Source organism: Mercenaria mercenaria, chromosome 13, assembly GCF_021730395.1.
Source record: "Mercenaria mercenaria strain notata chromosome 13, MADL_Memer_1, whole genome shotgun sequence".
NCBI lineage: Eukaryota > Metazoa > Mollusca > Bivalvia > Venerida > Veneridae > Mercenaria > Mercenaria mercenaria.
The window spans coordinates 42,987,226-43,003,091 of record NC_069373.1 but is presented as its reverse complement, the minus strand read 5'-3'; the positions used below and the strand labels follow the sequence as shown (position 1 = coordinate 43,003,091).

Genomic DNA, 15,866 nt, shown 5'->3' with positions numbered 1-15,866 from the left:
TTCTTGATATCAACAAATCGAATTCCTGATAATTTCTTGATATCAAAAAATGAATTTCTTGATATCAAAAAATCGATTTTTTGATTTCAGGAATTCATTTTTTGATATCAAAAAATCGAATTTTTGATAACAGGAAATCATTTTTTGATATCAAGAAATGCTGTCTACTTTTTGATATCAGGAAATGAATTTTTGATATCAAAAAAATCGATTTCTTGATATCAGGAATTCGATTTCTTGATATCAGAAAATCATTTCTTGATATCAAAAAATTAGTTATATTTTTGATATCAGGAAATCGAATTCTTGATATCAAGAAATCATTTCTTGATATCTAGAAATACGGACTATTTTTGATATCAAGAATTTGATTTCTGGATATCAAGAAATCATTTTTGATATCAAGAATTCGATTTCTTGGTATTAAAAATTCGATTTCTTGATATCAAAAAATTGCCAGTATTTCTTGATATCAAAAATCCCCGCCTTTCTAAAAATAGACATGCAATTAGGGATAACCCCTAATTAATTTATTCAGTGCGGGGTATGGAACGTCTAGACTGTCTTGACATAATGATTATCAGTTTGCCATGTGCTTTTTCCAATATATTCGGTACAAATCATAATCTTTCTTGTAGATAAAGCAGTTTGTTATGTACATTTACTAGTTTGTCCGGTACATTTCTAGTTTATGTTGTGCATTCACTAGTTTGTGCTGTCCATTAATAGTTCGTTATGTGCTTTTCTCAATATGTTCGGTACAAATCATAATTTGTTATGTACATAAAACAGTTTGTTATGTACATTTGCCAGTTTGTCCGGTACATTTCTTAATTTGTGTTGTGCATTCGCCAGTTTGTGCTGTCCAATTGATTGCTTAAAAATATTCGATTTCATGTGAAATTACATAACGTGTACCCTTACAATTTTTGTCTTTACAAGTGGATTCTCATACATACAACAAATATACTACTTATGTTAAATAAGTTCTTTTCTGCAATTATCTATTTTCGGAAACTTTTGAAAAGATAATTAATACATATCTGTTTATTAAAACATAACAAACTGCTTTATCTACAAGACAAGTTATGATTTGTACCGAAAATATTGGGAAAAGCACATAACGAACTATTGATTGGACAGCACAAACTAGTAAATGCACAACACAAACTAAGAAATGTACCGGACAAACTAGTAAATGTACATAACAAACTGTTTTATCTACAAGAAAGATTATAATTTGTACCGAATATATTGGGAAATGCACATGATGAAGTAATAATCATCATGTCAAGACAGTCTAGGCGTTCCATAGCGGGGATTATACAATTCTATATGATCCTGTTCAATCCATCTATATTTAGATCGGAAAGTGCCGAATTTTTGATATAAAAAAATAGGCTTGATTTCATGATATCAAAAAATTGATTTCTTGATATCAAGAAGTCGATTTTTTGATATCAGAAAATCATTTCTTGATATCAAGAAATCGATTTCTTGATATCAAGAAATAACACGATTTTTTAATATCAAAAATTCATTTCCTGATATCAAAAATTCTATTTTTTATATCAAAAAATGGACAGCATTTCTTGATATCAGAAAATGAATTCCTGACATCAAAAATTAGAATTTTTGATATCAGAAAACCGATTTCTTGATATCAGAAAATCGATTTCTTGATATCAGAAAATGAATTCTTGATATCAAGAAATCGATTTTCTGATATCAAAAATTGTGACTGATTTTTTGATATCAAGAAATGATTTTCTGATATCAAGAAATGGAATTCTTGATATCAAGAAATCGGATTTTTGATATCAAGAAATGATTTTTTGATATCAAAAAAATGCCTATAAAATAGTAAAACGGCGCCCCATAATGTTGAACCTCCATTTCCCTAACAAAGAAGCTGAACCTTTATATATTTCTCTAAAAAGATGCGGAACATCTATCTATTTCTCTAACAAAGATGCTGAACCTTTATATAAAGATGCTGAATCTCTACCCATTTCTCTAACAAAGATGCTGAACCTTTATATAAAGATGTTGAATCTCTACCTATTTCTCTAACAAAGATGCTGAACCTTTGTGTATTTCTCGAAAAGGATGCTGAACCTCTATATATTTCTCTAACAAAGATGCTGAACCTTTATGTATTTCTTGAAAAGGATGCTGAACCTCTATATATTTCTCTAACAAAGATGCTGAACCTTTATTCATTTCTCTAAAAGGATGCTGAACCTCTATATATTTCTCTAACAAAGATGCTGAACCTTTATTTATTTCCCTAAAAGGATGCTAAACCTCTATATTTCTCTAACAAAGATGCTGAACCTTTATTTATTTCTACTAAAAAGATGCCGAGCCACTATCTATATCTCTTAAAAGATGCTGACCCTTTATATATTTCTCTAAAAAGATGCTTACCCTTTATATATTTCTCTAAAAATGTGCTGAAGCTTTATAATATTTCTCTAACAAAGATGCTAAACCTCTACATATTTAGTAATCACCGCACCACTCTTAAATTCTCTTCTGTCTGAAATCATTGTTACTCAAAAGAAAAGCTAACGAACTATCCAGAAACTGTTGAATCTCATTAGTTATAACTTCGTGTCTGCTGCATTTTCTATCCAAGGAAACAACGACCTAGGTGCAGATGTGTCTAAATCATCAATAGGAACTACCCCATCCGCATTGTCGTCTGCTACAAAACCTTCATTTGTATGTCCATTAGTTACATAAGACACTTCATTGTCTTGTTGTGACGTTCCATTACTGGGTTTCCCGTTGGTCATCTTGTCAGGAAACGCCTCATTATAGGTGTCATCAAATGGAGGATCTGTCCGTCCGGGGGTGGGGCCTAGTGCCAACGTGCTTGCCTGGGAAAGTGATGTCTCTTCAAACTTCTAACGAAATGAAAAATTAGGTTCATAAGCTAAATACTTCGCAAATCTAAAATTATGCATTTGGGCTGGATTTTATAGAATCCAAAAGTTTGATTCAATAATGTGTTTATAGATTGACATTTTGCCATTGAGTAACAGTCATATGCTAGTTCATACGCAAACAGTATACGAAATCTTTGGTTTTTACTATTATTCTTTGTTAATTCTGTTTCGTGTATGAAATTAATTACCTTAGAGAAATAAACTTAGTAGATTTACCTTTTCGTCACGTAAAATGTCAAAGTCGGGTATTGGACTATCGATGCCATGTTTATCATGTCCAAATGAAAGCGTTGTCTTTTCCTGAAATAAAAAATGGAAACTCCACAGATCGCTAAACACGACAAAAATGAAAAATGTTGCAGGCTCGCTTTGATCGAGCCTGTTCATGGACGGTAGTGGAAATACATGCTATTACCCATACCCTCTAGCCCCGGGTAGAGCAGAACTCGACATTTACACATATTACAATTACCAAAACACAATTTAGAGACATCCGCAGATGTGTTCAAACGGCGGTTCAAACAGAACCTTCAGTGATACACTGGTGTGTAATTCCTTCAAAACCGGCTTATGGTCCCCAGTTAAAATAAAGGGCCCTTAAACGAGAAAACAACCGGCAAAACTAAACAAACTGGAATTTGGACAGGGGATTTGAAGTTACGGAGCACGCGTATCACAGAAACTGTCAAAAGACAAAATTATGAAGCAGGCACCATATCCAAGGGGTGTTCATACAATACACAATGCTTTGTAATCGGGAGTAAATTGGAACCATCAAAACCGAAGTGTCCAGGCACACCAAAAAAACAGACACAAACTTAAAGTAATAACATTTGAGATATAACAAGAACGAATGATCAATTACTGAACCAGTAAATGCATTTGATACTTATTTTATACATACCAAATCTCCATATGCATCCTGATAAGCCATAGTTGGGTTCCATGTTCGTAACCTTCGCTGGTACCTGTAGCCAATGATACCAAACAAGCAGACCCCAACAATGACAGCCCCGGCAACAATCAGGAAAACAAACAGTCCAAAGTTCTCATAAAATAAACTTTTCTTTTCCTTTGTTGCATACATAGTGTGATCAGTCTGGTTATCCGCTGTTGAAGTAGGCTGGGGACCAGTCACTGGTGAGAATTCATCAGACGTGTTTCTGTGATCTGGCAATATTGTGGCGTCTCCATCTGAAGAAGTTTTAAGTACACTATGTGTAGCCGTTCTAACATCACTTGTAGTGGACTCTGTCGTTTGTACATGACTGGTGACCCGACTCGTACTTACAGTCGATTCCGCTTTAGAAATTACTACTGTATCTGATGTGTCTGGAGATAAACTGGCAGAAACTGGACTTGTATCAACACCATCTTCTGTAGTTACCAAAGTAGATCCAGTCGTCAATTCTGTAGTTTGACTACTGCTGTGCGATAATTCATCTGGTATTACTGTAGTCTGTTGAAGGCTTTCCGTTGACTGCGTTGTTTGAGCATCTGTTGAAATCGATGAAGCTACAGTGGATAGTTCACCTACTAAAGTGTCGTCAACTGCAGAGGACAAGGTTGTGGGAATGCTAGATTCGGTTAGTTCTGAAACAGTAGTGGTTGATACATTAGATTTGCTGGAATCGGTTGTAGAAATTCTTGTTGTTAATATTTCTGTGGATGATTCACTTTCTGACTGAGTGGAAACAGTATCTGACTGAGTAGTCGCAATAACCGTTGTAATATTTGCGTCTGTAGATCCAATAAAAGCCGTTGAACTTTCTCGGACGTTTACAGATGTTGTTAAACCGGTAACAGTGCTTTGTGAGGCTGTTGCACTTTCAGCATGACTGTCATTGGTTATAGAAGATTCAGTAGTTATACCTTCCGTGATGACAGAAGATTCAGTTCCATTACCATATGTGGTAGCAGACGAATCAGTTGTCATACCATCTGTGGTCTCAGAAGAATCAGTTGTCATACCATCTGTGGTCTCAGAAGAATCAGTTGTAGTAAGAGATACATTTTCGGAAGCTGTTGTATTTTGGACGGCAGTTGTTGCAGAGAAAGAAGTCTGAGATGTGGAAGCAGGTAGCTGTGCGGTTGTTTCATTTTCTGTTTGGCCTTCTGTACTTACAGACACAAGGAGTGTTGATTGTGTCACTGCTGAAGAAGTAACATTATCCGATGGTGTTGAGACATTTATGGTTCTGTTCTCAGATGTGAATGTTATGTTAGTTGTAGCAGGAGATAGAGTTGATGTAGCTGGAAAGTAAAGAATATTGTTAGCAGAGAGAATTGTATCAAAAATAACACTTCAGATAGCACGTTAAAACACTAAATTCATGGAATAGTGTTCGTATGAGTTTCGTGTTAAATGAGTAATTGAAATACAGCTCGGGTAAAAGTCTGTATTGTCGCTGTGACCCGTATTAGGCCCTGAAAGCGTTACTTAGCATGCTTCTGAAGAAATAGCTTTTATCTGTTTTAAATAAGACAATCATTTAAATGGATTTTGTTACATATATGTTTAAAATGAGCTTCAGTATGTAAACACAATTATTTCTATTCATTTTAAAGAAATCGTGGGATGGATAAGCTTAATCTACTGGCAAGAAGATAACATACTTGGACAACCTTTTTCGTGCAGTCATTATCGTACGCCCAGCAAGAAAGTTAACTTACTGAAACAACCATTCTCATCTTCTCCTGCTGTCGAGTTATCACAAGTAATGTGTCCATCGCAACGATTATAACAAGCACTTCCATCTGAACATAGTTCTTGGCCCTCCAGACATACTGGATTACTCGCTTAGGGATAAAAATGTAAATGTTATCTTTGTTTAAGTAACCAAAACGTAACAAAGAAAATTAGAAAGTTTGAATACGGCATAAAATGGAAACAAGACAGAACAAACAAATACAGTGTTTAACCTCACTGCTTACAAGGATATTGGTAAATTCCGATTCCTTTCTATTTTATTCTTCGTAGGCTATTCAACTTGTCCCAAAATGTACAGATTAGGTAAATAAGTTTGCTGGAAGCTAGCTCACGTCATATGTCAAAAAAGCAATTAAGTACAAGATCCAAGTTTACTTCCTATGAAAAAGGAATATCTCAATGCTTACGACAAAGGTCTGCGTTATTTTCATCGGATCCGTCCGTGCAATCCGGAACATCGTCACAGAGGGCGCCACACCCGCTGTCGTCTGCACAAACTATAAAAGTTTCATTATTCACCGGCGATAAGTAACAGGTAGTTCTTCCATCATTGCAAAGCATTTGCGTCCAGTTCTCACATTCTAAATTTACAGCTGAAGGAAAGTCAAAGTGCACTGATCATTATTTATCCGCAAGATGTAAATCCCAAATTATACATCATGTATTATTTTGCTATATTGTTCTTTATTAAAATATTACATTAATTTTAAAGTAAGTAAGTAACATAAATTTGAAATGAAGTCTTACCTCTGTCCAACATCCAAACGTTCATCGTATTATTTCTCCCTTGTGTTTTAGGGAAAATGTCCCTTCTTCTACTTAAATATTTACTTGTGTTTCGGGAACTTTAACATAGCTCTGCGACTGCAAGAGCAGTTGATTTTAAATACCCGTACCTTCATTTCAAGAAAAATGTTAACAGAAATACCCTTACCATTACGTGTGTTAATCAATTTTCTCCAAAAGTGTTTGCCGTATTTACTTAATTTTTGTTACGTATTATTACTGACTTGTGTTCCAAGAACATAGTACATTGAACTTGACCGTTTAAATGGTTTATTACAATTTCTTTAGATATAATGTACTTACTTGTGCTTTGAGTTGTGTTAACAGTAGTGTTTTCTGTACTAGAACCATTAATATCTTTTGTTGTCAGATCTACCGTCTCTGCAATCATTGTCGTCTGCTCATTAGTTGTCATATTTATCGTTGTGCTCTCTGCCATATCTGCTGTTGACGCTGTAACGTTATTATCTCCAGCTGTTGACACAACTCCACCTATGTCTGTTGTTAAGGTGTCAGTGGTGTTGTCTGCTGCACTAACATCGGTACTTAAAGTAGTTGCCATAATTTCTGATGGCGACGTTGCAACTCTGTCAGTTGAGCTTTCAAGCGTGGTGTTTGATACTGTTGATTCTGTTGTAACATTTTCCGTCATATTTTGTCCTGTGTCTGCAGCAAACACACTTGAAGAATCTGGCACGGTAGTGGTGTTTCTATACTCAGATGTACCAGCTGTTGTTTCTGTAAGGTTACTATCGGAAGTGGTTGACATACTATTTGCTGTTGTTGTTGTACTGCTTTGGTTAGGAACGTCACCTCGTTTTATAGTCACCTCATCAGACGGGTTTACACCTATTTCTAAATAAGGAACAAAAACATACCATATTAAGAAATAAAAGAGAAACGTCATATTCAGTTTCGCTAGTGTTATTACCGACGGCATTTTACTATAGTTGGTAATAACTTGAACTGCAAGAGATATAATTCTATCAATTCTTTCGATTTCACATATGCGGAACTAGCACGGATCATCCATTTCATTTGCACCTGCATCTGCATGGAAATTGTGTATTTAAATATTTATGTTTTGCCTGATTTGACATCTCTCAAGACAAAGGCCGTTTTCCTCATATTTATGAAAAATATTACCTTGCGCACAGTAAGCAACCGGACATCTGTCAGTTGGTCTGAGATGGTAGATATAAAAATCATTACAGTTCGCTATCTTTACAGGCTGACGCAACACGCAACAGTCCCATTTGCCAAGAACGTCGTATGACGTGCACGCGTACGTCTCCAATATCTCACCCGGTGTTGGCATAGCATTCCCTTCGAGATCAATTCTTAAAGGCAACTGAGTACCACAGACATTGTTCTGTAAACAAGAAAGTATCTGTATCATTCGAAAGTTTGTCAGAGCAGGGCACGTGAGGGAGTGGGGTGGTAGGGAACAAATTGACAAAACCCGCCAAATCCTGTAATTACTGGGTTTTTTTTTCTTCTGTGAGAGAAATAAAAGATTTCTGAGCATATATTGTCTCAAATTTGGCGGCGGCCCTCTGAGTATTTACTTTGAAATTTTCGAATTTTCATATGTCTTAATCCGTCTCAAGCACTTAATAGACACACTCGAGTGTTATCGTTGCTAATTTCCTTACGACTGGATCAAATTTTCTATCAAAAACATTCTTCTAAACATTTTATCAGTTAAGTTAAAAGATAGAAATCATTAATTCATAAAATTAAAGAATGTGGCGATTAGCATTTTCATTTAGCAATTAGCATTAGCATTCAGCATTTGGCATTAATCATATGGCAAAAAGCATTTGGTATGTAGCATTTAGTATTGATTAATTGGCATTTAGCATTAAGTAATTGGCATTTGGCAATTAGCATGACGCACCTGCATTCCATATTAAACTAATGAATGTAACTTTTGATCATTTGAAAACATATAATATTCTACCAGTCTTATTTGTATACCAGTCATGGGAACACGGGACAGAAACTGTTTACAGTAAAATGCGAAAGTTTTGTGTGTCCTTTCTGCACACGCGCCAACGCGACAGAAGGAAACTAACTACGCGACATAACGCGCCGTGTTGGCACGTTGGTGCGCATGCTAAGACGAAATGAAATATCTCGTTGTTTTGCGTTGGTGTGTGCACCATTGACAAGATTTCAGTTTGGTATATTGGCGCGCGCCAAGGTGAAATAAAATGTGTTACATAGCCGCGTGCACATCAGCACGACAAAACGATACTGTGCTTCGTTAAGGCGCGCGCCAAAATGAAATCTCCGTTTATGGTGTGCACGGCCGACGCGAAATATAATAATTCATTCTGTCGCGTTTTCAGTTTCGTTATGCCGCGTTGCAACCACTATATTTATTAGCTATTTATTAGCTATAACTACCTGTAGACAAACCAGCGGTATTTCTGCAGGTCTTCCCTCAATCTCAAATTTGTACCAGCCTTCTACTAAATTATTGTCGCAGACGCCGTTGTTTTCCCGTACTGTGTGTTGTCTGTTGGTTGAGTCTAGTACAGTATATGCTACGCATGGATCTAGTATAATACACAAATAACACATATGACATGAACACGATATTCCACTTTGGTATTATTGTAATAGCTGATACAGAACATAATTCGGAACATAATGTAATTCCTTTGATTCCAACATGAAACGTCCCTCTTTTCGCGGATAAATGCCTTTGTAGACATCGGCTTGCTGCAGACGACATCTTTGTTTGTTTGTTCGCTTTGGGTTAAACGCCTTTTTTTCAACAGTCTTTTTGTTATGTAACGGCGGGCAGTTAACCAGTATTCCTGGATTCTGTACCAGTACAAACCTGTTCTCCGCAAGTAACTGCCAACTTCCCCACGTGTTTGAATAAGAGGTGGAGGACGAATGATTTCAGACACAATGTCTTCTGTCAACATACACCGCGCCCATAGATCAAACTCAGGACCCCGCGATCCGTAGATCTAAGCTCTCCCTACTGAACTAAGCGGGCGAGCAGACGACATCTTGGCTAACTGCAGACACCTATGTATCACCGAGTCTCAACGTAAGCGTTGACCGGTGGTATAATTACGTGCGAGCAGGTCGCTTTTTGCGGTTGTTTTCACCAGTCAAGGTAATATTTTCCTTCGTAGTTTTTTCATTTTTAAAGCTTTGTTATTAAGAATTGGCCGAGGATGACCTACAATTGACGCGCTTTGATGGTGATGTATTGAATTTTTCATGTCATTTGTATTTTTTTCTAACATTCAGGAAATATTCACTAAAAAACACGTATTTGGATACCATATCGTAGTTTTCTCGCTTTAAATGGATAAATTACTGTTAAAATGTCCTGTGATTTAGTTATACATGTACGATATACCCACTTTAACAGATCGGTCACCGTTATATGCAGTTTCAAAAATCACATAGCCCGGCAAAACCCGGCCGTCGGCGAAGGTGCTGTCTTACGTCCGTGTCGGCGGTACACAAAAATAAAAATGCATACGTACGAGCTGGTGGAATTTATGAAAACCGATATTTTCAAGACTTTTTTAGGATCTGACAGTGGACAAAATGCATTTTTATTGATATATAGACTACCATTTCATGTTTCTTCGTTGTGCACGGTCATTTAACGCATCATTGTGCACAGTCTTAGCGCATTTAGCAGGATTTTGTGACCAAATAGTAATGTGTCCTTCGCGATCGCCAGACTATTATTTGCCCATGTGTCTACGCTTACAGTACAGTTAAACCACAGTTGACCCTATTAAAAGCTAAGTACATCTAGATACGCAACGTTTTTTCCCTCGTTTTTCTTTCGCACTTTCCTTTTACATGTATATATATGTTGAAAAATGTTGCGTTTCTAGATGTGCTTAGTATATTAATAGGTGTAACTATTGCTAGTAACGTTTGGAGAAAAGTAATTGTAATATAGTGGAAGCAACTTGACCCCGGTGGTTGACCTTTGTGTTATAATACATAATAAGACACAACCTATTATTGAAAAGGAGTGTACGTAAAACACGAGCTGCACGAGAAATGGAAATATAAATTAATGTATTGGAAAGTTTTAACGATCAAATGTAAGTATATACTTTGATAAAGCACTGTATACAAACTAATTCCATATAAATATACACGGCTACCCAAAGCACCCCTTAATAATCGATATGAATAATCAGCCTAAGTTCAACAATCGCGGTCAAGTTGCGACTACTGTACTATATACAACCCAAAATTAAATGAATACACTGAATTCCTAAATGAAGAAATGTGTGCAGTTTAATTATGCACATATATGCAGTCTAATTTACAGACTCTGTGAACCATCCTGACTAATATTTGATTGTGCAATTTAAATTTCAGTTACTGTTTCATGCGGTGCTCATAGAATTATGGTACTTTATCGATTTAAAGAAATCACTTAATTTAAATGACTTTGTTTCGACCAAAACCATTCAATGAAGATAGTTAATAGTTAACTATCAAGCACTGACATTAGTCGAGTGGCAGCTTTTGTTCCCAGTTATACTCACTTGTTTTATATAATATATATAAAAGTATACTTTTAGATGTTTTGCGATTCAATGGCATGAAAAAATCTCAAATTTCTTATTAACCAAACGCTTGATTTTGGTGAAGTTGGATACAGGTTCATAATTAGGTCATACAAACACTGAAAGTAAATCAATTTTCTTTTTCTATAATTAAGAAAATTTATTTCTTTGTTCTACATAGATTTTACCCAATAGCTATCAAATAAAAGCTATTGAGTAACATCAAACATTCTATTGATCATTTACTGTTATATATAAGGCAATACCTACCTTTATTGCACGGGAAATTGCCACCAACATTCTGTACATAAGAAGTACATGTATATCCTTAGAATAAAAAATACTAACATACGAACATCTAGGGCCTACTTTATATCTGGAAAATTCTATACTCAGATCAATTTTCTAGAAGGGCTCTGGTCTGCCAGATTCAAGTGGGAGGTATCCGTGCTGGTACGAACGTTCAATGGGACAATTTAAAAAAAAACAAAACAAAAAAAAAAAACAACCTATACTCATCCTAGAGAATGGCTCTACTGCCACCTCCACACTCTTATGTAGATCTTATTTCAGTCAAAATGTGCATGTTTACCTCTTGTCGAAATCACACCCTCCATGTCAACTAATATTGATGACACAGCCGCGTTCACTTTCATGTTTAGGCCTACATTTTCATCCATGGTAGATGATTGAAATAAAAATATCAAATGTATCTATCAGTTTAATTCAGAATTTAAAATATCTCTATCTGGCTTTAAAACGATCGCGTCATTGATGACGCATCATAGTGTGACAGTGTCATAATTTATACCTAAAGGCATACGATTTAGTTATTGTGCACAGCTACTGTCCCCCGCCATAGGCCCCATCTAATGGTATCCTTAAGGTATAGCATTATATAGTTACTATATAAATACTATACCATAAGGATCCGTTAGATGGGGCCTGTGTCCCCCGCCACCCTTTAATTCATTATTATTTAGTACAGGCTTCGAGTATGAAACCGACATTATGTTAAAATGACCGTGCGGAACGAAGAAACATGAAATGGTAGTCTATATGTCGATAAAAATGCATTTTGTCCACTGTCGGATCCTGAAAAGTCTTGAAAATATCGTTTTGCATAAATTCCACCAGCTCGTACGTATGCATTTTTATTTTGGTGTACCGCCGACTCGGACGTAAGACAGCACCTTCCCCGACGACCGGGTTTTGCCGGGCTATGTGATTTTTGAAACTGCATATAACGGTGACCGATCTGTTAAAGTGGGTATATCGTACATGTATAACTAAATCACAGGACATTTTAACAGTAATTTATCCATTTAAAGCGAGAAAACTACGATATGGTATCCAAATACGTGTTTTTTAGTGAATATTTCCTGAATGTTAGAAAAAAATACAAATGACATGAAAAATTCAATACATCACCATCAAAGCGCGTCAATTGTAGGTCATCCTCGGCCAATTCTTAATAACAAAGCTTTAAAAATGAAAAAACTACGAAGGAAAATATTACCTTGACTGGTGAAAACAACCGCAAAAAGCGACCTGCTCGCACGTAATTATACCACCGGTCAACGCTTACGTTGAGACTCGGTGTGTATTGTAATTATTTTATATAAATGGGTGATTAATGACAGTTGATGAACAAAGATAATTAGGATTTTCAGTTTAATATTTTGTAGAATTTTAAACAAACGTTTTGTCATGTGACATCATATGTGAGAGTATTGCACCTATGTTCGGTATATCTTAACCTGAGTTTCAAAGCATTTTTGCTCAAGTGAGAGATATAGGGCCTGATTGGTCTTTCTGTTGACTAGTTATGGCTGCATACAATGTCATCTTTCTTCTTGTACTTTCCCAAAATTTATATTGTATTACGTACATTATATTACTTAACATTACTTAACATTTTATGTTTGTCTTTTTACCAACATAATTCCTTGTTCTGTGTGCTAAGATTTTGCTTATAAATTCCCAAAACCATATAAGCAGTCTGGGAAGACAAACACTTGTTAAAAAAGCAGTCTCTAGTTATCGTATTATGATAAGTCCTTTATTTGAGCCGTGCCATGAGAAAATCATCATAGTGGGTTTGCGACAAGCATGAACCCAGACCAGCCTGCGCATCCGCGCAGTATGGTCAGGATCCATGCTGTTCGCTTTCAAAGCCTATAGCAATTAGAGAAACTGTTAGCGAACAGCACGGATCCTGACCAGACTGCGCGGATGCGCAGGCTGGTCTGGATCCATGCTGGTCGCAAAGCCACTATGTTGGTTTTCTCATGGCACGGCTCAATTTTACTGTTTAAGATTACGTGAGGTTTGTGCAAATTAAAAAAGAAAGAAATTGTTTTCAAATACGAGTAAATGACTTAAATGGTCAATGTCGTTCTATCAGATCATTTGATCGGCTCTTTTTAACGTGACGTGCAACTTTTTGGATTGTAACAGATCAGACAGAAAGAGTACTTACCGGCACCAGTGATATTTGAGTTACATTCAGTTTCGCCAAGGAGACATATTACTGAAAAATAAAAGGAACATATACTTTGTTAAAATGGTCTAATATGCAGTGACGCTCTTAGTCTTTTGATACACTTAAATTGACCTAAAATCGGTTTTAACTGAGTTTAGTAAGACACTTTAATTACATGTTTTTTGTTGTAATAGAGGCTACTAGTATATACTAATAGACAATGTTATTGTAAAGTAATTAAATATTTTATAATAGAGCGTTATTTTATTGCCGGGTGGGTGGGGTGAGGGTATATGTGTATTTAATAATTTATTGAACAGAAACTGAAAATGTTTAATTTTTCATAATCTATAAAGATGCAAGAGGAACCAAAGGGGCCACTAGAACTCTGTTCTTCTTATTTATATTAAACAAAACGCTTCAAAACAGTCCAAAAAGAAAGCTAACATATAAATAAAAGTATTTATGTCGCAACACGGAAACATTAATTAGTTTCGGTAAACATCCGTTATGGTTGTGAGATAAATTCATTGCATAATTAGTAGCTTTAATGAATTCATGATAAGTCATTACTATGATAAACGTTTAAGCAGTGACCTTGTCGAGATCAGAAAACATTACATATGTTATTCAACTGTTATACAAATGGTATTTTGTACACATGAACAAATCTAAACAATATTTGACATTGAAGGTAACCTTTTCCGGAACATTCGAAAATAAGGAAAACAGAGAAAACAGTAATTACATTTTTGAACAGACAGTCCAGGGCCTAAAAATAGATCCTGCACCAATTTACTATATTTAATAAATCCTGCAACCATTTACTGTAAGATTTATTTTTGGATCCTGGACTGTCTATGATGTTGTTTTTTTTTTATCATATATAGCATTACTGACCAAACCCATGTGCCGCATGTTTGACGTATCGACAGAGGTATCGTTTTTGGCCGGGCCTACTTTGTTTTGTATCACGCAGGGTGTCGACTTTACGTATAAATCACCATAGACAAAGACCCTGTGAAAAGCCTTCATCATCCATCAGAGGTTTGTCAAAATCGCGAGATCTGGGAACCGTAGTAAGCCTCTAAGACAAGTCAGATTCCTATGTGCCTGGCCTATAACATAATCACTCCTTTTCTTGGCCTAAGTGGTTTAGTATGAAAATGTTTTATAAATTGTCGAAAACTATAGTCTCTATCAGGACTGTTTAATGTCTCGAGATAACCCGGTGTCGTTTATGTCTAAACAATTATCCCAACAATATTTATACCACCATATGTATACACTGCGTGCGACCAGAGAATGTATGTTGGGTACAGTTTTTTTTATGTTACACCATTTTGAACAGCCGTGTACTTTAGATACGGCTGATTATATTGATAAGTATAGCATAATTAGATTAAAACATTGACTTTTGAATGACAAGTTATGTTTGCGACTGAAACGGTAAATAAACACCACTGCCAAATGAAAAACAAAACACGTTTTTTCTCATGGGTGAATGGGCAGCTTTAAAATTTCCTTTAATCTATCGCCATTCTTTTTTTGTAAGTAAAATAATACCCGGCACTGGAAAACTGAATGACAGAGGTCTCTATGAATATAAGAAATGGGAAGGTGATCTTGGCTCAAAATTTCTGCCGAACATTGAAAAAATGAGGTTTGTATAAAAGTAAGAAATGTCAACTAAAAAGGGGAAGGGAAAACACGTAGATACAATGGTCTCAAGAGATACGAATATAGAAATAGATTTGAGATTAGGAAATTTTTAAGATGGGAAATGCTCTCAGTTTAAGGGTGTCTTGAATATGGAAAATCTAAACTGATATAAGATGCAGGGTGTACTAAATATGGAAAACCTAAGTGTCCAAAATATGGAAAATGTAAACTGATATAAGATGCAGAGTATATTAAATATGGAAAACTTCAGTGTCCAAAATATGGAAAATCTAGGCTGATATAATATGCAGGGTGTATTAAAAATGGAAAACCTCAGTGTCCAAAATATGGAAAATCTAAACTGATATAAGATGCAGGGTATATTAAATATGGAAAACCTCAATGTCCAAAATATGGAACATCTAAGGTGATATAATATGCAGGGTGTATTAAATATGGAAAATCTCAGTTAAATACAGGAAAATCTCCAAGATACAAGGCTAGAATTCTCAGGTGTATAGAGCAAAAGTTCTGAAATGCAGGCTGAATACAGTAAAAGCTCCGAGATACAAAAAGTCTCCAAAAACTGTAGAACTCTACGCAAAAGAAAGTGGAATATACGAAACTTACACGATCACTGAAATGTATAGGGTGAATCGAGAAGTCTGAACAGTGAAAGAAACCATATGAATAAGGTG

At 35.6% G+C, this 15,866-nt stretch overlaps 1 protein-coding gene across 1 annotated transcript; it reads right to left on the bottom strand.

Annotated features, from left to right (window-relative positions):
• Positions 1-1,763: 1,763 nt before the first annotated feature.
• On the bottom strand, positions 1,764-11,701 carry LOC123530398 (serine-rich adhesin for platelets-like). The gene is made up of 9 exons (XM_053520845.1): positions 11,614-11,701; positions 8,863-9,014; positions 7,597-7,822; positions 6,754-7,305; positions 6,072-6,257; positions 5,628-5,753; positions 3,859-5,207; positions 3,171-3,254; positions 1,764-2,912 (listed from the first exon to the last, which is right to left on the bottom strand). Exons 1-9 carry the CDS (start codon positions 11,699-11,701, stop codon positions 2,607-2,609), a joined length of 3,069 nt encoding a protein of 1,022 aa, XP_053376820.1. The 3' UTR covers positions 1,764-2,606.
• Between the last annotated feature and the right edge of the window lie 4,165 nt (positions 11,702-15,866).

Coding starts and splice junctions, on each gene's coding strand:
- LOC123530398 (XM_053520845.1), bottom strand. CDS start 11,701: ATGGATGAAAATGTAGGCCTAAACATGAAAGTGAACGCGGCTGTGTCA. Junction 7,823..8,862: donor TACCGCTGGTTTGTCTACAG/GTAGTTATAGCT, acceptor TCTTGTTTACAG/AACAATGTCTGTGGTACTCA. Junction 5,208..5,627: donor AGATGAGAATGGTTGTTTCA/GTAAGTTAACTT, acceptor TTTACTTTCCAG/CTACATCAACTCTATCTCCT.